Source organism: Trachemys scripta, chromosome 8 (assembly GCF_013100865.1).
Source record: "Trachemys scripta elegans isolate TJP31775 chromosome 8, CAS_Tse_1.0, whole genome shotgun sequence".
Taxonomy (NCBI): domain Eukaryota; kingdom Metazoa; phylum Chordata; order Testudines; family Emydidae; genus Trachemys; species Trachemys scripta.
Window position 1 is genome coordinate 75,844,555 of NC_048305.1, and position 16,795 is coordinate 75,861,349.

General features: G+C 43.9%; 2 protein-coding genes across 10 annotated transcripts in view; one reads left to right on the plus strand and one right to left on the minus strand.

Moving 5' to 3' along the window:
* RPAP2 (RNA polymerase II associated protein 2) overlaps window positions 1-429 on the minus strand; it is a 73,093-nt gene extending 72,664 nt beyond the window's left edge. For all 5 annotated transcript variants that reach the window (XM_034778133.1, XM_034778132.1, XM_034778131.1 and 2 more), the window contains exon 1: window positions 326-429. In XM_034778133.1, the coding sequence (XP_034634024.1) occupies window positions 326-392 (67 nt within the window). In that variant the 5' untranslated portion in view covers window positions 393-429. The remainder of the gene's footprint in view (window positions 1-325) is intronic.
* Window positions 365-16,795, plus strand: part of GLMN (glomulin, FKBP associated protein) — a 40,192-nt gene continuing 23,761 nt past the window's right edge. The window contains exons 1-7 of one of the 5 annotated variants that reach the window (XM_034778137.1): window positions 365-498; window positions 4,089-4,153; window positions 5,708-5,833; window positions 9,496-9,615; window positions 10,479-10,587; window positions 13,563-13,809; window positions 14,352-14,454. In XM_034778137.1, the coding sequence (XP_034634028.1) occupies window positions 4,112-4,153; window positions 5,708-5,833; window positions 9,496-9,615; window positions 10,479-10,587; window positions 13,563-13,809; window positions 14,352-14,454 (747 nt within the window). In that variant the 5' untranslated portion in view covers window positions 365-498; window positions 4,089-4,111. The other 4 variants (XM_034778135.1, XM_034778138.1, XM_034778136.1 and 1 more) reach the window with 4 other exon arrangements.

Sequence of the window (16,795 nt, forward strand, 5' to 3'; positions counted from 1 at the left end):
CATTGTGAGTGCTTTACAAATTCCCCCCGACGCTATTTTTAGCACACAAAAGGAGGACATGTCCGGGTAAATCCGGACGAATGGTAACCCTAACTCTGGGAGCGGAATATTTTTGCCCCCCTCAATACATACTAATAATGGGGGGCCCTTGAGCTGCTTGAGGCCCTAAGCAATTGCTTAATCTGTTTATGCCAACCACTAACACCCCCCCTCCCCCGCGAGCACGGATTGGGTCAGTCCCCTGCGCTGAGCCGGGCAGGGGTGGGGAGGACGAGGCCACGAGGCCGGGAAGCGGGGGGGGGGAGCTGTGTTGTACTAATCCTACCTGCGCGTCTCCGGCTGGATCTCGCCTTCACACCGACCCGCAGCTGCTCCGCCGCCGCCATCATCATAGCCCGCCCCGCCTGACCTCTCACCCGCCGCGGCGCCGGGGGAGGCGGAGCCTGAGACGGGGCCCACGGGGCTCGATCCGGAGCGGCCCCTGCGGACGCACGTTAGGTAGGAGGCAGGCGCCGCGCAGTCCTTGCCGCGCCGCGCCGCCGGGGGAGAAGGACGCGTCACGCTGCCGGGGGGAGCGGCTGCTGCTGCGGGCTTCAGCCCCCTGGCGGAGGGGCCCTTATTCCGCTCCGGGCACGTTCTCTTCATGGCGGGTACCGGGGCTGCCCCCCGAGCCGAGCCGAGCCTCACTGGGGCAGCTCCCCAGACAGCTCCCCTAGAGCCGGTTCAGAGGGGCCGGATGAGGAGACCCCCCTAACGACCCGCCCGCCTCCGTTGTTGGAGGACTGGAGCTCGCAGGCCCGTTTACAGCCTCTGCCTCTGGCTGGAGGATTTTGCTGTGAGCGACCCACACGGTCTCCCTCTTTCTCTTCTTTCAGTGCGATGCCCCCGCAGCAGTGGCCCCTGGCGGGGACGGCGATCTGCTTATTGATTTGCTTTAAGAGACACCAGTTTTATTTAGGCCGAGGGGTATTGAGCAGTGTCTGATGTGACTCAGTGCATGGGTTATAATCCCACCTACTATGCTGAACCTTGTCTAAGAAGATCCCATACAGCCCATCTTCCCCAGACCCAAAGTGTGGCTAGTGACGATGCGGATGCTTCAGTGTCCCAAAGTGTATGGAGGTTGCCAGGTGCTTTAATCCTTTTTAGGCACTTACTACTGTGTGGAATAAATTCCCTTACTGAGTCGCATTTTTCATTGGTGTTCGGATCCTTTAAGTAACCCCCAAACTCCAGTGTGTTTGGAGTTATCCATTTGGAGAGTGGGGGGAAAAGTTAAATAACTCAAATAGCTTTCAATTTAAAGTTCAGAACAGAGCCTATACTAGACCTCTGTGTATTGGAAATACAGGGGATGTGCGGGGCGTGAAGGCTAAAACCATAAGGTGCCATAGCTGGTAATTAGCAACAGTGGTCAATGATGGGATATTAAAAGTTACTACAGAGAACTTTTTCCAGAAGGTCTGGCTAGAGAATCTTGCCCGCATGCTCAGGGTTCAGCTGATCGCCATATTTGGGGTCGGGAAGGAATTTTCCTCCAGGGTAGATTGGCAGAGGCCCTGGAGGTTTTTCGCCTTCCTCCGCAGCATGAGGCAGGGGTCGCTTGCTGGAGGATTCTCAGCGATTTGGAGTCTTTAAATCATGATTTAGGGACTTCAACAGCTGAGTCAAGGGAGAGAATTCTTCCGGGAGTGGGTGGGTCAGCTTTTGTGGCCCACATCATGCGGGAGGTCAGACTAGATGATCATAATGGTCCCTTCTGACCTTGGAGTCTATGAGTCTATAACTAGATTTAAAAAAGAATGAAATAAATTCATGGAGGACAGGTCCATCAATGGCTGTTAAACAAGATGGTCAGGGATACAATCCTATGCTCTGGGTGTGTCTAGTCTCTGACTGCTGTGGGAGTGGATGACAGGGAATGAATAATTGCCCCATTCTGCTCATTTCCTCTTAAGCACCTGGCATTGGTCACTGTTGGAAGACAGGATACTGGGTTAGATGGACCATTGATCTGACCCAGTATGACTTCTTATGGAGAGCATGTGTGTCAAGTCTGAAATCAAAATGGGTGAAAAATAAAATGTTATAAATAAGTGAAGGGAGTTTGTCAAGTATAGCTAATATGTAATTTTTCATAATGACTTAGGGACCTGTCCAGCTCTCACTGAAGTCAGGGAAAAGAATAAGATGTCACTGACAACTGGATTAATCACTTAGGCCCCAATCCTGCAATGAGCCCTGAGTCAGTACACCACTACAGCAGCACAGAGCTCAGTGCATGATTTGGGCCTTATTGATGTTGTCAAGTTACTTTGGGCCCCAAATAGAGACTATACATTTGTTTTAAAACAAATTAAAATAGTTCTGGGGGAATGTCACCATTGCTCTTGCAGTGTTGTGAACCCAAACACAACAGCACATGCTAGTGCAATGCAGGGATTGGCCTGGAGTATCCAGGAATGAAAGATTAAGCTTTAATTAAAGATTGTGATGTGATGAGACCTCCAGGAATACGTCCAACCAAAATTGGCAACTGTAATGCTGAAACAGTTTTTATGGGGGGTGGGGGGGAGAGGGTGCCAAGAGCCATTGAACCAAACTAAACTCTGTATATAAGGGAAACTGCTTCAAGACAGGGGATGTGGCAGCACTCCCAGTTCCAGCACTTATGGGGCAATGAGAACTGCAAAGTGAAACTGACAAGTCTAGGTTCAGTGTTGGAACACAGTGAAATAAAATGCGATAGACTAATTTATTTTTCACTATATTGATAGTCTACTTACATTTATTCTTGTAGTAATCTAAATCCAAGTTTGGATGCTTTTAATACAATTCGACTTAATGCTGTTCATTTTATGGACCAAATTAATGTATGATAGTTATTTAAATATATCCTGTGAGATAGGTGAGGCCAAGATTTGAAATGGAATGCATGAGGACAGTATATAAAAATGTGTGTACAATTGTGCACCTGTGTATGTTGCATAAATATCAAGATTACATGTTTCAGATAGGTATTTAGGCACTAAACTCGCAATTTGCATGCAGAATCACTGGATGTGTGTACAGACACAGTGCTTGCAGGCCCAAATGTAGGCATAACAAATCCTCAGGCTTTTTCTTTTTTTTTTTTACTATTAAATAAAAATGTGAGATTTACAAGTGTCCAGTAGGCATTAGGCGGCGATCCTGATTATATAGAGATTTAAGCATGTGCTTAATTTTATGCATGTGAGTAGTCTTATTGCCTTCAATGGGAACGATTTGAGACCGTCTCCCTCTACAGGTGAAAGGCTAGCATAGTGTCTAGCCCATTGTGTCGGTCAGGCTCTCTTAAAATTCATTAGTAGGTTTAAAGATAGCAACACCTAAATGACAAGATATACTTCTGGATTAAATTTAGCAGTGATGGAGCTTTGATTTAATAAAAATGTCTAGACAGTAAAAAGAAACAAACAATATCCTACATTCCAATCATAGCGCAAATAAACTATATATACTATATATGATGATTACTTTCTTCAACAGCGAATCATTTATCCCCAAATGCAACATTGAAGTTTTAGGGTGCCACAACTGCCTTGCAAAATCTTATGCCTCAAAAACTGATTCTATAGCTATGATATTCTGAATCTGTAACCTATACAACCTATTGATTGTGTCACATCACATCTATTTCATTTTTGTTCCACAAAGACAGTAAAAGAATTTTGATCCTTATGCAGTGGACTTTCTGTTAATAGTTGGACAATTCCTCTCTCTAGGTACAGTATGCATGCTCTTTCTTTTCTCCTATAAATAAGCAACAGCAGTGGCTGCATGCACAGGAGGTGGTGGAATGAAAGAACACCATGCATTTCTGAACTCTTATCTCTTCTCTTTTCCTTCGTGTTCTTTTATTCAGCCTTCTTAACATCTCCCAACAATGACTAATCTTTCTCATTTCTCCATCTGTTAGCTGTTTTACCAGTCGGGACTTGCTAAAATGTGATAATTTTTATCTTAAATCCAGTATAATAGTGAATATAATGTTATAACAATATGTGACTCAGTACTGTACTCTAACTTATGACAGAGCTTTTCAGTGTCATAGGAACAAAGTCAGGATATGATGGCAACTGAGGAACTTCAAGCCATTATACAAAGATGCGTAAGTAACTTCCTTTTTTTAAAAGGATATAAAAAGTTATAGAAACTGGCATTGCCTACATCTGCGTGTACTATATTTAAATAAAAAAGCAGGGGAGCTTTTGATAGTGCTTTTCATGACCATGCAGGTTTAGTTTCCATTGCCTGCTCCCTGGTTCTTGTCCTAGGACTGCTACTAGCATCTGACCCTTGCCTCTTGGACAATAGGCAGGAGCATGTAGAAGAAAATGTACCTCTCCAAAAGACTTGGTGTAATCTCAGGTCAGGGAAAGTGTTATTGAGAGACTGGCATGTGTTCTGTAGTAATTACTAGTATCTGTTTTACTCCTTGAGGAATTGTGCGCCACTGCGGTGCAGCAGAAAAATGCCACCCCTCCCGCAGATTCTCTTTGCCTCCTTGCAGAAAATGGTTTCTGTTGGGAAGCCAAGAGAAGCTGTACCAGTGCTCAGTCTCACAAACACACACCACACCTCACCCTCCCAGGGCAGCTCAGATGCATCTGTTCAGGCAGCTGGGGAGAGGTAAAATCACTGGGGGGTGAGTGGGGTCTGGGGATGCCCTTGCTGCCCAGGGATGTTAGTCCCAGCTGGGGGGGGGAGAGGTGAGAGGAGGAGGATGGAGGTGGAGTTCCCCCTCCCTCCTCCCTGCGAGAACACCCAGGGCTGGGTCAGATCAACACCCAGAAATTTCCCCTGGCTGCAGGAAGCTCTGCACTTCGGGAGAGGGGGAGTCTGGGTGGGGGTTCCGGGTGTGGGGTGGTGAGGCTCAGCGGGGGGTGGGGAGGTATTGAGTGAGAGTGTGTGTGTGGGGGGTCTGGATGCATGGGGGTTGTGTGGACAGGGAGAGCAGCTCCCTGTCCAGTGACCCCCTCTCCCCATTCATGCACCTGGAACCCCTCCATCGAGGCCCCCCCACCAAACTCGAACCCCGCCAAGCCTGACCCCCTGCATGAGGAGCCACCCAAACCCTCACCTCATTGAACCCCAACCAGCTGCATCCTGACCCTCCACCCCACCAAGCCCTACTCCCCCAGACACCCACACTGAGCCCTAACTACCTTCACCTGGACTCCCCTGCAGAGTCCCATTCGCCCTGCACCCAGAACCCGGCACCAAGCCCCTGTGCATCCAGATTCACCCCCACCGAGCTGCCCACACCCAGATTGCGCCACACAGAATGCTGGTACTCTTGAGGGAATTCTGATTCAAAAAATAAAATGTTTTAAAATTCTGCAAAGTTCTGCATATTTTATTTGTCAAAATAACACAGAAACACAATAATAATATAATCACACCATTTTCAATTATTTTGGTAATTTATTTCAAAATATTAGTAAATAATTGAAAATTGTGTGATTATAATGTGTTATTTTGCAGAATTTTTAACTTTTTTGGTGCAGCGTTCCCTAAGGAGTATTCTAGTGTCTAAATGATGTATCATAGGTATAGTAAAAACTAAACTACAGCTATAATAAATTGTATTTAAACTCAAATTTGGGTTTGTTTGTGATTTACATTATATAAATGTAAAGTTAAAGATAAATTTTCATTGTAGCAAATCCTAGAAGAAGAAGATTTTAAAGGCGAAGATTTCAATCTTTTTCAAGTAGCAGGCCAGAAGTGCTTAGAAGAAGGTTATGCAGCAGAAGTATTAGAAGTAATTCAAAATGAGAAAAATAAAGTAAGTTTAAATCTGCATCTGTGTGTATTTTAGTGGTATACATTAAACACGGAGGTAAATAGGTTAAATTTTGCATATTCCAGCTGTTTATACATTGCTTTATTCTTAGTATCTTTGTAAGCCTCTTATACCATATAGTACCCACAAGGATGTACAATTTCAGGGCACTGTACCAGGTATACACTGACAGACATATACAGTTTGTATAGACCCAGATTCTTCTTTCTGTGAAGCTGTTTTGGCAATAGTTACTGGACCTGAAACAAACAAACAACCAGAAGAGGTCACCCCAAAGTAGGCGGATCCTTTTATGTCATACAGGCATGCTAGTGGCTCCTACATGTGACCGCTCCAGGCTGTCAGTGTAGGAAGCAGGGGCTTCCTTGTACTACAGTAATTCTTGACTCCTAGATCAGCCCCTTAGAGCTGTTGTTAGCTGAAGCATCTTAGAGCAGCCCTCAGGCTGCATTGCCTTATGTTGGGGAGCCAGGTTGCTGCACAACTGGTCCAGGATAGAAAGAGTGGAAGAAGTGGATTAAAGCCAACTTTGTATATTACCTCCTGAGCAGTGTACTATTTAGCTTTAAACAAGGATATGTGGCACAGTGTCCTTAACAAACTCTTTCATTAATGTTTTCCAGTGAGATAAACAGAAAAGAAAAGAGAGATTTTAAGGCAAAATTTAAAAAGGGAAAATGATGGTGACTCTCTGTTGGGTAGAGAGAATTCCAGATGGATGGACTGAAATTGGCCAAGATTTTAAGAAGAAAGTGAGCAGACAGAAAGTAACAGAATGAAAGTTCAGAGAAGTATATGACCAGTTTGGGAAACCAGGAGAGCATACTTATATGGGATACAGAGATAGATAGGAAGTCAGAAAAGGTGATGAAGGATGGAATAATATTGTCCCACTTCATGGAAAGATGGAAAGTAGTCTGGTTGCAGCCTCTGTACCCCACTGAATTTTAGAGTAAAGATTTTAAGACCTGAAAAGAACAGTTTACCTCCTTCCTCAAATAGTGTGTTCTCTAATTTTTGCCTGGAATTTTGCTACTACCATCCAATGAAAGAGTGAGAACACTGCCTATCCCTATTTGCAAAGCACATTCACATACACACCTGGAAATGCATACGTTTATGTTGACAAAAGAGAAAAAACATTCAATGTATATTTTGGAGAATGCTCTTCAGAATATGTATCCATTCTGCCAAATAGGGAAGGAGGAAGGAGATGCCCAGAACATTGTAATGATAAACTTTGTATTCAGGTTAATTACTATGGTATGTTACAACCAGTGGTGATCACAGAATTATAGAAATGCAAGGTTGGAGTGGTCCTCGAGAGGTCATCTAGGTAAGCCTCCAGCATGGAGTTAGGACAAATATATCTTGACCATACCTGACAGGTATTTGCCTAACCTTGCCTTAAGAATCTTCAATTACAAGGATTCCACAACCTCCTCTGGAACTATCTTTATAGTTAAAACATTTTTCCTAGTATCAAATCTAAATCTCCTTTACTGCAGATTAATCTGACTACTTCTTATCCTATCTTATGTGGATATGGAGAACAATTGCTCTCTGTCCTCTGTATAATAGCCCTTAACTATTGTCAGGTCTCCCCTCAGTTTTTTTTTTTTTTCTCAAACCTAAACATGGTCAGTTTTTTTAACTTGTCCTCATAGATTAGGTTTTCTAAATTTTTGATCATTTATTTCTCTCTCCTCTGGACTCTCTCCACTTTGTCCACATTTTTCTTAAAGTGTGGTGCTAAGAACTGGACACAGTACACCAGCTAAGGCCTCACTAGTGCCAAGCATAGCAGGACAGTTACCTCCTGTTTCTTACATTCGACCCTCCTGTTAATACATCCCAGAATGTTGTAAGCCTTTTTTGCAACTGCATCATATTGTTGATTCATATTCAATTTGTGATCCACTATAACGCCCAGATTCTTTGTAGCAATACTACCACCCAGCCAGTTATTCCCCATTTGTAGTTGTACATCTGATTTTTTCATTCCTAAGTATAATACTATGCACTTGCCTTTACTGAATTTCATCTTGTTGATTTTAGACCAATTCTCCAATTTGTCAAGGTCATTTTGAGTTCTAATCCTGTCCTCCAAAGTGCTTGCAACCCCCTCCATCTTGGTGTTGTCTGCAGATTGTATAAGCATACTTTCCACTCCATTATCCAAATAATTAATGAAAACATTCAATAATACCAGGACAGACGCCTGCAGGATTCCTCTAGCTACGTCCTCCCAGTTTGACAATGAACCATTGCACAGTGAACGTTTTTGAGTATGGTTTTTCAAACAGTTATGCACCCATCTTATAATAATTTCATCTAGATCACATTTCCCTAGTTTGCTTAAGAATAAGACTAAGATTTAGTCGTGGGTATTTTTTAGTAAAAGTTATGGACAGGTAACGGGCAATAAAGAAAAATTCCTGGCCCCGTGACCTGTCCATGACTTCTACTATATACTCCTGACTAAATCTTTGGTGTTCTGGTGTGCTCTGGGGGCAGAACTGCTGCTCAGGAGGGGGGCCTCTGGGGCATCCGCTGGTTCTGGGGGAGGAGGCTCGGGGCACTTGCTGGTGGGGGGGCTCTGGGACGCTCACTGGTGCTGGGGTGGGGGCCTCTGGGACGCCTGCTGGTGCTGGGGGGAGGGGCTCCAGGACGCCCACCACAGCTGCTAGCAGGGGACGGCTCCGCCGCTCCTGGCGGGGGGCAGCCCAGGACTGCAGCCACTTCGTGGGCACAACCCAGGACCGCCACTGTTTGGGGGTGCAGCTGGCTCCGGGGCAGACCAATTCAGTTGGCCCCAGGGTCGCCTGAGCTGCTCAGGCAGCCCTGGGGTCAGTCAGACTTGCCATCTGCAGAAGTCATGGAGGTCCTGTAAAGTCACAGAATCCGTGACTTCCGTGACAGACTCGCAACCTTACTTATGAGATTGTCATGTGGGACTGTGTTATAAGCCGAACTAAAATCAAGATATGTCACATCTACGCCTTTTCCCCCATGCATTATTCCAGTAACCCTGTCAGAGAAGGAAATTAGGTTGATTTGGCATGATTTGTTCTTGACTGATCCATGTTAGCTATTACTTATTACTTTATTGTTCTCTAGGTGCTTGCAAATTAATTGTTTAATAATTTGTTCTAGGATTTTACCAAGTATCAAAATTAAGCAGACTTCTCTATAATATAATAAAGATAAATACCATGTTTGCCCTTCCCTAGTTGTCTGAGACCTCACCCATCCTTCATGAGTTCTTGAAGATAATTGCTAATTGCTGAGATTGCTTCAGCTATTCCTTAAGTACCCTAGGATCAATTTCATCATGCCCTGCCAACTTGAATACATTTAACAGATCTAAAAATTGTTTAACCTGTTCTTTCCCTATTCTGACTTGCGTTCCTTTCCCATTATTAATATTAATTGTATTAAGCATCTGGTCACAATTAACTTTTGTAGTGAAAACTGAAGTAAACTAGGCATTAAACACCTCAGCCTTCTTGATGTCATCCATCATTCATCTGTTTGTCATCCATAATCTATTGATTCTTTTTGATGTATATATGTATTCATTTAGGATTGTATTTTAAATCCGCTAAATTTTGGCCTGTTTTTTCTGTAAATCTGATTTACAGGTTATTGTCAAGAGTATGGGTTGGAATCTTGTTTGTCCTCTTGTTAGATGTATTTTGAGTTATAAGCAGGAAGATGAGAAGAGAGAACATTGTCTGAAAATACTAGATCAGTTGGTGCAGGTATGTTGTCGAACCATGTAGTCTTAATAAAGGCGAATCTCATATAATTATTGTACAATTACAGAACTTTAAGTCTCTTATTGTTACAATGTTTGTTCTGTAAACCTTAACTTTAATCAGAAAACTTCTTTTAAGTGAATGATGGATTTTCCATGCTGGACTGGATGTTGTTTAATGATATTAAAGTCCTGATATTTGTTGTCTCTTGGTGAACCTTTGACAGCAATATAAATGTGGAAGAACGTAGGCAGACAAGTGATCTATAAGATTGTGTGAAAACATATAATTTTGAATTTAATTTGAACATATTAATCTAAATATCCTTACATGTAGCTTCATTCTAAATGCATGTTTTAAAGCAGAAGTTTTCAAACTGTGGGGCGTGCCCCCTTAGAGGGGTGCAAAGGAATGTTCGGGGGGGCTCGGGCCAGCCCCATGCCTGGAGGTTCGGAGGGGGAGCGCTGCCTCCATCCCCTGACTCCCCTCAGCAGGTCACTCAGTCAATGTCGACACCTTCATGCCCAGCACTAGCTCCATCCCCAGAGACCAAGGCACACTCCTTCCCACACCCTGAAACCCCGAGGAGGGAGGAACAGATATTGGGGGAGCACATCCAAAAATTGTAACTCAAAGGGGGAACTCAGCTCAAAAATGTTGAACACTGCTATGTTAAAGAAAGCATGAGCTTTTTGTGGTTTTTAGGTTTTGGTTTTTTGTAACAATAATGTCCTGGATGTTTTGCATTTTCTGTCATTGCCATGCAAAAACTGTTACAGGTTGGAAGTATGTTTATTATTGTAAAGGTACTTAATGTATTGCTTTGGAGATAAACAACAGTACAGTGGCTTGATCCTTTCTTGCAGCTATGTAATCCAAAGGAACTTTTATTGGGTTTACTTGAGCAGATTGAGCAGACCTCTGGAGAACAGATATCCCATACTATTCTGCTCTTGCTTCAGCCTCTGCAGACAGGTAATGAGCACTTTCCTATCTGATTGTACACTTAAACAAAATCGCTTTCCTACTCCAGTTTAGTGCATTAGTTTATCTGCTGTTGAAAAAGATTTGGAACATTTCTCAGCTGATAATTTTATTACTTGTATTTAAAGTAGTGCTGTGCTGTAGAAGACCTAGCGTTCTAGGGGAGCACATGAAGTATAATTTCAGTACTTATTGAGACCTGTTTTAAGAGTGCCTGAGGACACAACAAATTGTTTAAAAGCAGAATATTTCAAATTGGCATCTGCTGAAATGCAATACTCAGCCATTGCCTGTACTAAAAATTTTTATACTTTCTGTGTGTTGCCATCCTTCTCCTCCTGAAACAGTCATCCGTATCTATGAATTTTATTCACTTGCCCTTTATAGGTATTGAAAGTTAACCAATTCCTGCATATCAATGAAAATCAAAAACTGCATATTTGCTTAAAAAAATACCTGTGAGCTCAGAGGCCAGAATGTAACACCTCTCACCACTGGAAACATTAGCTGTGAATGCAGTTTTTCTAGTGGTGTAAAGCATTACATTTTAGCCTGCAGAAGTTAAAATATATCTGATAACTTTTTTTTTTATTCATTAGTTCTCTTTTCATTTCAGTTCTGATATATTATTAGTGGCTGCTATCCTGAGACCCACTAGAGCTTAAAATCAATGTTTCTTTCAAACCAATGTCCCCTATAGATGCAGCATATCCCAACAGAAGAAGTTTTTGTTCTGGTATGGGAATACTGCCTTCCTGAATGGCATTAACTATGCCAAAGAACCACTCTTCTGGAGATTTTGTCAGCATAGCTTTGTCACTAGCATGTGGGTTTTTTTTTTTTTTTTTTTTTTTTCCCCCCCACACCCCTGACCAATATAGTTATACTGGTAGGGGTTGGCAACCTTTCAGAAGTGGTGTGCCGAGTCTTCATTTATTCACTTTAATTTAAGGTTTCACGTGCCGGTAATACATTTTAATGTTTTTTAGACGGTCTCTCTCTATAAGACTATATATAATATAACTAAACTACTGCTGTATATAAAGTAAACAAGGTTTTCAAAATGTTTAAGAAGCTTCATTTAAAATTAAATTAAAATGCTGATCTTAAGCCGCCGGCCTGCTCGGTCCGCTGCCAGCCTGGGGTTCCGTTCACCTAGGCCGGCAGCGGGCTGAGTGGGGCCCGCAGCCGGAATCCCGGCTGGCAAGGGGCCGGTAGCCAGAACCCCAGGTTGGCAGCGGGCTGAGCAGGGCTGGCGTCTGGGACCCCAGACCGGCAGCGGGTTGAGCGGGGTTGGGGGCCGGGACCCCAGACTGGCAGCGGGCCGAGCGGCTTCAGCCCGCTGCTGGCCTGGGGTTCCGTCCGCTGGCTCCTGCCAGCCAGGGTCCCGGCTGCCCGCCCTGCTTAGCCCGCTGCCTGTCTGGGGTTCTGGCTGCCGGCTCCTTGCCAGCTGGGGTCCCAGTCGCTGGCCCGCTCAGCCCCCTGCCAACCTGTGCTCAGGGTGGGGATGTGGGGGGTGCAAAAGTCAGGGCATGGGGGGGCTGGGTATGTGTGGGGAGTGCAGGAGTCAGGGATGGGGTCATGAGGGGCATACAGGGGGCTGGGGTGAAAGGGGGGTGCAGGGGTCAGGGCAGAGGATGGGGGGGATGGGCTGGGATCAGGGGGGTGGTTCCAGGCCCCTGCCCCATGAGCGGCTCACGGCAGGGGGCTGGAAGGATACGCCCCGCTCCTACCCTCCTTCCCCCTGCCTCTTCTCCGCCTCCTTACCGGTTTGAGCAGCGAGGGCACTGGGGCTGCTCTTCTCCCCTCCCTCGCAAGGGCCATTGGCGGCAGGGAGGGAGAGGAGGCGGGGCTTGACACAGCACGCTGGGGGGAAGAGGCGGGGGAGGGGGAAGCTTGGCGGCCGGCGGAGCCTGTCCTGCAGCAGCAGCTGGCAGGACCAAGCTTGCTTCTGCCCCCGCCAGAGAGAGCGGTAGGCGGGGGGTGGAGAAGCGTGGGCTAGGTTGGGCAGGATTTTTAATAGTACGCTGCTGCCTACCGGGGTCCGGCTCAGCCCTGCTGCCTACCGGGGTCCGGCTCAGCCCACTGCCGGGGTTTGGCAGCGGGCTGAGCGGGACCCCAACAGGCAGCAGCGTGCCATTAAAAATCGGCTCACGTACCGTCTTTGGCACACATGCCATTGGTTGCCAACCCCTGGTGTAGACCAAGCCTAACTTTAGTGGTTCGAGATACAGGCCGCTAAAATTATGTTGGAATTTAAGGGGAACGTTTTGGTAATTAGAACGATGTCTTCTGTTAGGAGTTATGGACAGTGGATCAGTGTCGCCAAGTGCAGCTGAAATGAGAGAGGAGTCTGTAAAGGAGCTAGTTGTGGCACATTGATTTTTGGCCAGTGCTACACTGGCTCTGGCATAGATTAGAACAGTCCTAGTGTGGTGCAAAAGGGCCAGATTTCAGCAGACATTTGGTATAGTCTCTTGTTCTGCCATGGTTAGAAACACTTCGGTAGTACAGATGTTTTCAGGGCCAGGAAGGGTTTGCCCCTTTGGGCCAGTGATATAAGAGAGAAATTTTCAATATTTACCTCCACTTTACAGAGGCAGGATTTGTTGTATATTAAAATGCATGGGATGCTGTTGTGATATTTCTTTGCAAAATTCAACCCTATGGTGCTGTTAGTTATAACATCCCAAAACTAACAGGTGCAGAATCCTGGTGTCTCTGCACTTGTTCATAGTATTGCAGGTTTGTTTGTTTGATTTTAAACCAAAGGCTGTTCAATACAATTACTTAACTCAGTACAGATCTTATTCTTTGCTTTTTCTCAAACACTGAATCTACTATGGCAGGAAAAAGCTTTTGTGTTATAAACCAGAAGAAATTAAGATGTTCCACCTCTCTAACATCATTTGTGGGGGAAAATAGTAGATAACTAGATGTTTAACAACACTTTCTTTTTATTTCAGTTCTATTGAAACTTCATAGCAAGAAGTCATACTCAGTGGGTTTATCTTTGTCTACCATTTTAAATCAACTCTCTCTCCTGCCTGTACCTTACACAAAAGAACAAATACGAGAAGATAAACTTGGCCTCTGCCAGTGTTGCAATGCAGTAGTGGATTTTGCTAAACCTTTTGTGGATGAAGTTGTTAAAAATATGGAAGCCTCAACAGAAAATGTTGACGAAGAGCTCAAAGAAGAATTGCTAAAATTGTGGGTATCTTATTTCTGCTTATAATGCTTGTGTAATGAAATAAAATGAGCAATCAAAATTTCATGCACCAGCAGTGAATACACTGTTGATATTGTATAGTTTATCAAATAAATTGTTTAACTAATGTGTTTATTTTTAAAAAAATCAACCCTTCCGTATTTGTGAACTATGAAAGGAAGGGCAACGCTCATTCCCCTCCTGGCTGGCAGGTGGTAGAAGAGTACCTGTATAGGGGGTGGGAAGCCCAGTCAAAAGCCCCTACTCCTTCCTTGCATTTACACCAGGATGAGGGACATCCCTCTTTGGAGGCATCAGGATCCAAGCAGTGCCCCCAGCCATGAGAGTATAGGGATGAAAAACAGGAAGCGGAGCCAGTCCCTGAGTTTGGAGACTCCCCCTTGGATCCATCATGAGCAGCAGCAGGGGTGAGGGGCATGACAGTTTCAGACCCCCTGGAGACAATGTCATTATATTCTGTATTGGTGATTTTCGTAGTGTTTTTGTTAAAAGGTTCTAATTATAGTTATCTTTTTTCTTTCAGTTGTTTGAAAAGCTTGAAATACCCCTTATTAATAGCACAGCTTGATCAGCTGCAAGAAGACATTGAAGAAGATCCCTTAAGGCATTTTGCAGCTGAAATTCTAGTAAGTGCAGTTAAAATGAATTATAGTGACTTGCAAAATCAGTCATTACAATTCAGTATTCTGCAGGTGAGACTGTTCGTCTAAAGCAATTCTCATAGCTACTTTTAATCATCACCTCCTTCTAAGGGGGGGCATATTCACCCCAAGCAGGCTCTGGCAGGAAACACTACTGTTTTCTATTCCCATACTTCACAGTCTCAGGCTTTCCTTATCTCTTCACTTGTTTATCCAGCTGCGCTGGTCAAAGCCAGTTCATTACTAGCTCCTTCCAAACCATTCTGTAACATCAGCCCAAGGCAACTTGCGATCAGCCCCAACAGAATGTTTGCAATAAATGTTTGGACCAAATTCAGCCCTCATGGTACATCTCTTTGGGCTGCTGCTCTCTGAATTATCAGCAGCGTCTGCTCTTATGCAGCTGGCCCCATCCCCATAGATGTACAAATCTATCAGGGCTTTTAAAAGGAGATAATGAGGTGAGGTCCTTACATGACCAAAACTAATACAATTCTGTGTTTGACTTTTTAAAAGAACCAAGTTTGCCCCTCTACTTATTGTAGCCCTTTCCTTTTTATAATAATTGATGTCATTGCGTAGGGTTGCACTTTAAAAATCTAACTGGATCATATTTTGGATAAAGTGAAGAATATTTTCTATTCAGGACACCCACTTAAGCACAAACCTAATGTTAAACATATGCTTCAGTCCCAAAGACTTCAGTTGTTCTTAAACACATGCATAAGTGATGTCTTGAATTGGGGCCTATGACCTAGAGCCCTGCAGTGGGCCCAAGATCCCATGGGTTCTGCAGGACCCTCTGCTGTAATAGTGGGAGCAGATAAGATTGGGCATTGTGGGGTGACAGGAGTGGAATTAAAAATAGTCCCGCACAGTCCTCTACTGTGAACTGAAATTTCAGGAAGCTAATCTACACGGTAAAGAATTGCAGTAACAGCTTATTAGATGACACAACCAAGTGTCCCCAACCCTGATTAGGAGAGATTGCCCTTTGTGTAGGTCCTAGATAACTGAGTCTTAATGGACTATTTGCTGTTAACAGTGCAAATGTATTCAATTGTCTATGAAATTTTTTGCTAAAAAACTATTCAGTTATTGTACGCTTGTCCCCTGTCTCAATAATAGCTGTGCAAAAAGCAAAGTCAGGTTTTGGGCGTTAGACTTCAGTTCTTTGACAACAGCTGCTGGTATAGGAAGGGCTTGTAACATTGCCTCATGTGTTGAATCCCTGTTTCATGTGTTGAATCTCTACTTCATTTGTTGCAAAGTGTGTAATGAATGAGGCAGGGGATTTTAGGAAAAGAAAGGACAGTCTCATGGTTAAGACAGTTGAATACTGCCTTGGAGAATTGGATTTTGTCACTGCTTCTGCTCAGAGTTTTCCCATGATACTGGGGACCCAACTCTCCACCTTTGTACAGGTAGCATGTTCTTCATTTGGTAGCATGTTCCTCATTTTCAGGGATTTTGAGCCCATGGGATCTGATTTGCAGAACTGCTGAACACTCACAGCTGCAGTTGAACTCAATGGGAGCTGTGCTTTGAACGTATGACATACTATATAATGACAATACTATGAAAAAATCAGGTCTTAGATGTCTCAAAGTGAGCACCCAAAATAGTGGATATTTTTGACCTTACTTTCCGTGTCTCAGTACCAATGTGTAAAATGGGGTTAATGCTCGCTCACTTCAAAGAGGTGTTGTGAAAATTGTTTGTGAAGCACTCAGATATTGTGGCAATAAGCCCAATAAAAAAAGCTCATAAGGAAATTAATAACTGTGTCTTCAGAGCAGGGTTTGAATACTGTGTAGCAAATAAGGTCTGGGATTGAACTTTGAACAATGAAGAGAAAACAAAATACTGCATAGCTGGTCATTATGTGAGCATCATCCATTCTGTGCACTAAAGATGAGGCAAAGGTTTGTGGAAAAAAGAGTTTGTGATCATGTAATTAAATACTGTATCATAGTGTATACACACATGGTGGCCAAATCAAGATTGCACAGGCAATATTAATTCAGGCATTTCCTAACCTTTGAGTGCTTCACTTTGCCATCTTAATAATTTCCTTAAATGTAGTTTTGGTATACACATACACCTCTACCCCGATATAACACGAATTTGGATATAACATGGTAAAGCAGCGGTCCGGGGGGGCGGGGCTGTGCACTCTGGCGGATTAAACCAAGTTCGATATAATGTGGTTTCACCTATAACTCAATAAGATTTTTTGGCTCCCGAGGACAGCGTTCTATCAAGGTAGAGGTGTAATTATAAAAAATATTTTCAGGAATGATGGTATATATGGTAGGTAGAGATT